This window comes from Sinocyclocheilus rhinocerous, unplaced genomic scaffold (genome assembly GCF_001515625.1).
Source record: "Sinocyclocheilus rhinocerous isolate Xijiao unplaced genomic scaffold, SAMN03320098_v1.1 scaffold1847, whole genome shotgun sequence".
In the NCBI taxonomy this organism is placed as follows: Eukaryota; Metazoa; Chordata; class Actinopteri; order Cypriniformes; family Cyprinidae; genus Sinocyclocheilus; species Sinocyclocheilus rhinocerous.
Genome location: NW_015629541.1, coordinates 304,579 through 313,164, shown reverse-complemented (window position 1 = coordinate 313,164; position 8,586 = coordinate 304,579). Strand labels below are relative to the sequence as shown.

Genomic DNA, 8,586 nt, shown 5'->3' with positions numbered 1-8,586 from the left:
TTCAAATAATCCCACACCTTGCTCGTCTTTCGCATGGTCATTTTTGAACTCGTCGCAACTGACGCGAAGAAAACACATGTGAGGTCTGAGGTAAAAATTTAGTTTCCGCCCAGATAAACTTTTAAAAATAATGTATTGTTTTTCAAAAGTTTTATTTTAACTTAATTAATTAATTAAAATGTTTTAAATGCAATGTTAAAATGATGGTAATTTGAATGATAAAATCATGTTTTTCTTTTTCTTTTTCTGTCGTGTAATCGACTATTGTTTTCAGTGTCGACTAGTAGGAGCTGTACCGTTTAGTCGACTAGACCCGCACATCCCTAATTTTAAGTTATCTTGTGGCCCCTAGTGGGTCCCGGACCCCTGTTTGAGAACCACAGTGGTATTCTTTTATATTACGAGACAGGGAAATTATCAACATCATAAGACACGCTTACTAACATGGAAATAAAAGTGAACAATTTAAAATGGAAGAATTGATGAACACAATTGTAAATCAGGACAACATTAAATGGTGTACGAAGAAAACGCATGTGAGGTCTGAGGTAAAAATGTTGTTTCCGCCCAGATAAACTTTTAAAAATAATGTATTGTTTTTCAAAAGTTTTATTTTAACTTAATTAATTAATTAAAATGTTTTAAATGCAATGTTAAAATGATGGTAATTTGAATGATAAAATCATGTTTTTCTTTTTCTTTTTCTGTCGTGTAATCGACTATTGTTTTCAGTGTCGACTAGTAGGAGCTGTACCGTTTAGTCGACTAGACCCGCACATCCCTAATTTTAAGTTATCTTGTGGCCCCTAGTGGGTCCCGGACCCCTGTTTGAGAACCACAGTGGTATTCTTTTATATTACGAGACAGGGAAATTATCAACATCATAAGACACGCTTACTAACATGGAAATAAAAGTGAACAATTTAAAATGGAAGAATTGATGAACACAATTGTAAATCAGGACAACATTAAATGGTGTCTACTTTGACAAAGAGGAGCACAAGTTTTCCGTCTTTCTACTTTAAGTACAAATTCACGAAGAAACAAGGTAAAAGAGGGTATGATAGACATCGTTAGGTTGACAGAAACATGCCCCACGGGTTCCTCTCCATTACAAATAAAATCGTGCATACAACAGTTAGCGGAAGCTAGAGATTATGGTTTATAGTTTTAAATATGGATATTATTCTTACAAAAATGCATCGATATGCTTCAGGAGGCTTTTATTAATCCCTGGAGCTGTGTGGAGCACTTTTTATGATGTATTGGCGCAGTTTATTGGACTTCTATTGGACTATTAAATATTAACACCCATTCACTGCCAGTATAAAGCTTGGAAGAGCCAGGACATTTTTAAATATAACTCCGATTGTATTCGTCTGAAAGAAGAAAGTCATATACACCTAGGATGGCTTGAGGGTGAGTAAATCATGGGTCATTTTAATTTTTGGGTGAACTATCCCTTTAAAGTTATGTTAGGACAAGTGACTGTTCACACAGACAGCAGTGTTATCATTGAATGCCATAAGATCAGGACAGCAGCTGAACGTACCGTAGTATTTGAGTGTGTGCAGTGACCTTCTGACCTCTCATCCTGGATTATATCTTCTCCACACCACTGTCTCCTCGTGTGTGTTTGTTTGTCTCCCCGCTTTCATTTGAGGTCGCTACAGGCAGAATCTTCATCCAGATGAATATGAACACTTCATTCAGTTAATATGTGAAACATTAATTACATAAACTTGGTGAAATTATGTTCTCTCTGTGGTTTTGTTGGCCCATCGTGTGTAAAGAGCCCATAGATAGCAGAGAGGGCAGCTACATGGGTTACCCCGCTCAGAAGAACCAAAGGGCTGCTCACATTTCTGGTTCTTTGGCAGGACAAATCGTTCTTGATTGAGCCTGAAAGCTTTGTGTGCTCTGCCAGTGCTTACCTTCAGCCAGACCCGGAGACCTCCCGCCATCTCTACACACACCAGACACGCTTTTGGAAGCAAATATAGTGTTTCCCATGCAACTGTACTAACTGCAGCAATTAATCAGCAAAGTAATGTTGTTGTTGTTTTTTTTTGTTTTTTTTAAATCAGTTAATTGCTTACGTTTTATCTAGGGTCCTATGAATTTGTTTTATTTTTTCCCAAAATCTGTTTAAATTTTTTTTAAATCTAATTTCAGTGGTTTAATTTAAATTATTATAATCAAAAAGGAAGTCTAGTCCATTGTACTCTTAAAATGTTAAGTGTTCAATAATCTATTAAACAATATTATTGCCCTGCATATAGGGCTGTCGCGATAACCGTAATATCGCAATACCGCGCTATTGAAGAGCAAACCGCAGAGGAATGCAAGAACCGCAGCAACCGCGATTTTTGCGTGTTTTCTTTTTTCGTAAGGTTATGCCCTTCTCGTTTTACACTTCATGCATGTCCTAACGATCTTATTGTCAGGTTTATGTTCTGTTATGTGGACCGTTATTTTGTCATTCTCTTCTGTTTACTTCACTTCCTGTTTCAACGCTATTTGGTTTCGGTTTCATTGTCTTCTGAATATGACCTCGTTAATTATATCGTAACACATACACACACAAATTATATATATATATATATATATATATATATACACTGTATATACATGTGTGTGTGTGTGTGTGTATGGCGGTAATACCGCATACCGCGCTATTGAGCCACTCAAAATTACCGCAAGGGAAATTCCCTCACCGCGACAGCCCTACCTGCATATATTGAGACGCATACAAGCTTCAGTATGTTTGTGTAGCAGAGCAAACTGAGACTTGCACAGCAGACTTCGCATTTACAGCAGTCTTTCTGTGCTTCAATATTCACAGACAATAGTCCATATTGTGAACAGCCTTACTATTCATCCAACATTTGCCAAATTATGTGCTATACAAAAAAATTAAATTTTTATGACTGAATTCCGTGATTCTGTCTTCGTTTTCTGCATCGCTGAAATCATAGGGCTCTTGGTTTATGTTTGTGCGCTCAGCCGCCTGTGACTGAAGTATTGCTGCTGTCATCAAGCGTCTGTTTCTGTGTGCTCGTGACGGGTAGAGAGAGTTTGAGATGAGACGATAACTCAGTGAGTGATTCATGATGATGTGCTTCACTGATGTCTCATTCTTGAACTGTACAGCATGTGAGTGTGGACTGTGGTGTTGTATGTTGTGCCGGCCAGGACTCATAGATACAGTGACTAAAGCTGGGTCTTGCACAGTCAGATTTAGTTGTCGTGCTGCAGATGGTCTGCATGAGGGTCTTTTCAAACGATGCACATGGCCGCTTGTCCTGTAATGTCATGCTGCGTTGGAATGATCGTGTTCCCAGTGAAATCTCACTGATCTCACTACAAATGATTTGGTCTTAAACATCATCTTTTTGCTGTTGTTGTGTTGCGTTTCACTGCGGACCGATGGACAGATGACTTCATATGCAAAATCCACTATTGGTCATCCTCTGGCTGAAAGTATTTATAAGTGAAAAATGATTGTTAGTTGCATCTTATGAGTAGGGATGTGAGATTTGTATTATTTATTTGATTTGTGATTTGTTTTACAATTTCAATTTAGTTTTGTTATTTGACATTTCAATTTCACAAAGAAATGTGCAGCATTTTGTCTGAGAAATAATAAAAGGACATGTTTTCATTTATAAATTGTCTTCAATCTCGTTTTGTTAAAATTTGTATCGTTAAATCAGTGTCGTGAATCATATCACATCTTGAGTTGAGTGAATCGTTATATCCCTACTTATGAGCTGAACGTGGTGTCAGTCTTAATTTTACACTTGACTAAAATTTCTGGCTTTCGATGGATTCGATCACTGCAGAAAGTGAAGTGTGTGTGTGTGTTGTAAGGCTGGTTTAGTGACGGATGCTGTAAGTTGATGTGCTGTTGACCAGCAGCTGTGCGCATTCACAGAGCTTGAGCTATTATTGTCCTCGCTGGACTCCAGTAGGCTCTGCTTGAGCGAGCTGACAGGAATGTGGCCTGGAAACATTCCCACCGCATGCATTCAAATACGACCCCAGCTAGTGGACAAGAAGTGCGTCACGGTCTGGATGGATTCTTTATGTAACAGCCGCTCGCTCCCAACACGTTCAGACGCTGACCTCTGCTCACAGGGAGTCCGGAGGGGACGCGCGTGCTAGCCTCTCTATGCCCACATCACACTTTCTTCAGTTTCACCGCGTCCAGCGGCGCGTCTTCATGTCTTTGTCCGGCGCTGTCCAGCTCGACCTGGAGGTCACCTGACAGTCTCATGTTGTTTTGTGAATTTAGTTCATCGCTATTCTTAGCAGCGCTTTGTGCTGAGGAAGAGCGAGCCGCGGGCTGGGGAGGATGGGAAAGCGCACGGGTGCAAATGCTCCGATGCCCAGGTACCTGATGACCGCTTGCTTTCTGCTTGTCTGTGGCTTTGCAGTCGGTGCGTGTGGCTGCTGTAGTAACAGCGTGGTGGCATTTGTGTTGCCTTGTGAGTGAGGTTTTGCTGTCGGTTGTGTTCGAGCCGTAATGATGATCAGGTCTTATGTAACGTCCATCAGATTACGGTCAGCAGCTTAAGGACTCGTTCTCATTTTGGAGCAGTGCATACAGAATCACCGTGAAGATAATAGTCTAAATCTTGTCACCCGCTATGTTACCTGTCTCCCCCCTAAAAATATCAGTTGCCTACTGTAACTCTCATTACTGTTGGGGAAAAAATGTTTATTTTTTTAAAACATTTTTTTATTTTAGCATTAGTAATTACTAATTTTAAATTTAGTTGTTATTTTGTTTTTTTGGCTGATGCTGATATATTAGAAAGTAGGGTGGTCAATATATATATACACTGCCATTCAAAAGTTTGGGATTGAAAAATAGAGAAAAAAAACGGTAATGTTTTGAAATTATTACAATTTCAAATAATGGTTTTCTATTTTAAAATATTTTATAAATATAATTTATTTCTGTAATGCAAAGCTGAGTTTTCATCAGCGCAGGATAGAATGATTGAGAAACTGGTTTCTATGAAGAATCATGATTGTCACCTTCTTCATGAAGCAGTCCAAGCCCTTATGAGTTAATTTAACCCAAGATTAAATCAGCCTCGCTGTCATCGGGAGCGTTTTAGGAAGTCTTTTTTACCAACTTCTATTAGACTGTATAGCTAATCAGTGCGACATAAGACAATAGATTGCATTATAGTGTCAATTGTTTACAATACTTATAATACCTTGTGGAATTTCTTAAAAAACAAATTGTTGTGAATGTTTTGATTTTTCTTATTTATTATATAATTTGTGTGGTATGTGCTGCAGTGACGTATACATTTCCCTTGGTGATTAATAAAGTTTATCCAATCCAATTACTCCAGTCTTCAGTGTCACATGATCCTTCAGAAATCATTCTAATATGCTGGTTTATTATCAATGTTCAAAACAGTTGTGCTGCTTAATTTTTTTTGGAACCTGCGATACATTTTTCAGGATTCTTTGATGAATAAAAAGTTAAAGGGGTCAACTGATGCGATTTCAATTTTTCCTTTTTTTTTGAAGTGTTACAAGCTCTTGGTGCATAAAGAAGATCTGTAAATGTTTATGTCTCGTCGCTCCGGCCGGACACGGCATCAACAGTATGTGAGGGGCTTAACATTTCCGTCTCACGCTTGAGGTATTCGGCCAATCACAACGCACTGGATAGCTGACCAATCAGAGCACAATTCGCTTTTCAGACCGATGAGCTTTGTACAAATCGACGCGTTTCAGAAAGGCAGAGCATAGAGGAGAAACAATAATGTGCAGTATGTGGAAAATAATGTGTTTTTTGAACTTTAAACCACATAAACACATTTCATTACACCAAATACACAAAATAATGTTCTTTTTAGCAACATCATATGACCCCTTTAAAAAGAACAGCATTTATTCTGAAACGTTAAATAAAGACCTTAACGAATAAAGACGGAGAATGCTCCTGTTCTGGACAAAATAAAAGTCCCACCTCCATTACTTATCGACCAATACAGATAATTAAAAAATGCTAAATATTGGCTGTTAATTGACCATTAATCTACTAGACTTATCAGTGTTGGATGATTTTTTTTGTGTACATCATCTAAGTAGTTGTATAATTACTGCAAGCTAAGTAACCAGTCTTTGAGAAAATGTATTACTGGTATTACTGGTGTCGAGTGCAGTTTTCACTTTTTTCATATGGTTTTAATAATTTATTTGAGAAAAACATACCACTATAGGATTACAGAACAATATCATTGAAGCCTCCATCTAAAGTTTCAATTTGATTTTAACAGATTTATCAATTTCAAATTGATTAGCCTATTTTTTCAAATTTCCAATTATTTTAGTAATGTAAAATAAAAAGTTTTTTTGCATCAATGCTGTGGATGTATTATTTAAATGTGTGATATTGTGTATATCTTCCATTGACCGCCTTGGTCTGTAAGATATTGGCATTGTCTCGTTTCATATTAGCACTGGGGTGAAAGTAGAGTGAGGATTTCTTCAGATCAGCTGTGAGGATTATGGTTGATTGAGTTTGCTTGTTTTGAAGGGGGTGGTTGTGCGTCATGTTGTCTTTGTGCACAGCTTGTTTGTCTCGATTCCTGATAAAGCGGATGATGTGCTCCGTGTCTGGATGGCGAATGAGTCCAGTCGTCAGGAATGTGACGAGTAAACAGCCGCGCGCTTTGGGCCTTTCTTCACCTGCCTTGACGCAGAGCACAGAAATAACTTGTGCCCATGCCATTCCTGCCCTCGCTGTCTTCATCCCGCTCAAAATCCCTCCCTATCCGCTCAAGGCTCCTGGTTAGATGAGTGGCAGCGGCAACCTTCTACACACTTTGGCAATAGAATCGCCATTGGCTAGAATTTTTTTTAGTTTACTGGTCAGACTGATATATTATTTATATATATTTAAGCTTAACTTAAGCTTAACTTTGTAAAATGGCACAGCTTTTTAAATATCGGAAAGTACACTCTGTCAGTCAAGCATTATTTAATGATAGAACTTAGGGCTGCACGATTAATCGAAATTAAATCGCAAAGGCGATAAGTCGCAATTAGGCAGAAGCTGCGATTGTCGTGTATCTTTCAGGGAAGCACGGTTCTGTGATCAGCAGTAAATCTTAATCCGAAGGCCAGAGGGAGCTCTCGCGCTGAAACTCCAAATACGCCAAAGAAACCCAGGAAATCCCTATAGCGGTTGCTGAATAAACCGAAGAATTAACTGCTTTCATTAATTCAGCGTGACTAATAAACACACTACTACGACAATATATGGTTTATCTGAGTTCGTCTTATTATAATTTTTATTATAATAAAGTATATAATAATGCAATGCTAATCGACATAGCCTTTATAGCAACTCGGGTGTGTGTTCACGGTGTGTGTGTGTTCACTGCTGTGTGTGTGCACTTTGGATGGGTAAATGCAGAGCACTAATTCCGAGTACGTCACTCACTCACTTTATCACTGCTTAGAATACTATGAAATCTGTTGCGTGCCTTATTCTATGTAAGAAGCCACATCATCTCACAGAAGGATTCATTTCAAACACTCGACTGACGTTGAATGAAGTGAGTTTGGAGTAAAAACATGTCATTAAATGTGGTATTTTCACGTGCTTTCAGATGAAGCAGCAATTACTACACAGAGCCGTAGTTCACTGACAAGCTACGCAAACAGCTTTCATAATTGCAGAACGATTTCTTCGATTTCATAATCGCGCGATTAAATCGTCTGCGATTATGAACACTATTTTGCGTAGCTTGTCAGTGAACTACGGCTCTAGTAAATGCTGCTCCATCTGAAAGCAGGTGATGGAGATTTACTACTAATCACAGAACCGGCTTTACTGACAAGATGCGCTTGACAATCGCTTTCGATTAATCGTGCAGCCCTAATAGAACTTTAGTTATTAGTCTTAAAACTTGGTAACCATGTATGAATGCATATTTGTCATTTTACCTGAACTTGGTGGTGTCTTTACTGGTAAATTAATGTTAAGAGATCATGTGTGAACAGGACCTTTTCAAAAAATACAGGTAAATTCCTTCTGGCAATTTACCGGTATGAGAAGTTGTAACATTACCAGTAAATTACCGGTAATGTGCTCTGTGTGAACTAGTGGTCGACCAATATTGGTTTTTTGACAGCCGATGCCGATATCTTGGGGAAGCATGGTGGCTGATATAAAGCCGATATAATTTTATTTATTTTAATTAATATTTAAGAAATTTGAAATAATTTGAAAATGGATTTAAAAATAAATGTGTAAAATAAACATACTTATACTTTAGATGACAATGTATTTTTCACAGATAAATAAATATTTAACAAAACGTCAACATTGTAACCAACAGGGCACTAAGTAATCTGGGAAGTTTGTGTGCATTGAGAATCATATTTTTTCAAATAAAGCCAAGGTAACAGTCATTTTACATACAGCACACAGTGAAAATGACATGAATATGACAGTGGGCAAATGGATAAAGCGCAGCATAATTTGAAATCACGAGTTTAAATTTGGTCAATCGCGCATCTCCAGTGAAGCTGAACTCTCCTCCTGTC

The 8,586-nt window shown here is 38.0% G+C and overlaps 1 protein-coding gene across 3 annotated transcripts in view; it reads left to right on the top strand.

Moving 5' to 3' along the window:
* The first annotated feature begins 3,709 nt into the window (after positions 1–3,709).
* Positions 3,710–8,586, top strand: part of LOC107739204 (folliculin-interacting protein 1-like) — a 32,164-nt gene continuing 27,287 nt past the window's right edge. For all 3 annotated transcript variants that reach the window (XM_016551226.1, XM_016551227.1, XM_016551225.1), the window contains exon 1: positions 3,710–4,395. In XM_016551226.1, coding sequence (XP_016406712.1) covers positions 4,358–4,395 — 38 coding nt within the window. In that variant the 5' untranslated portion in view covers positions 3,710–4,357. The remainder of the gene's footprint in view (positions 4,396–8,586) is intronic.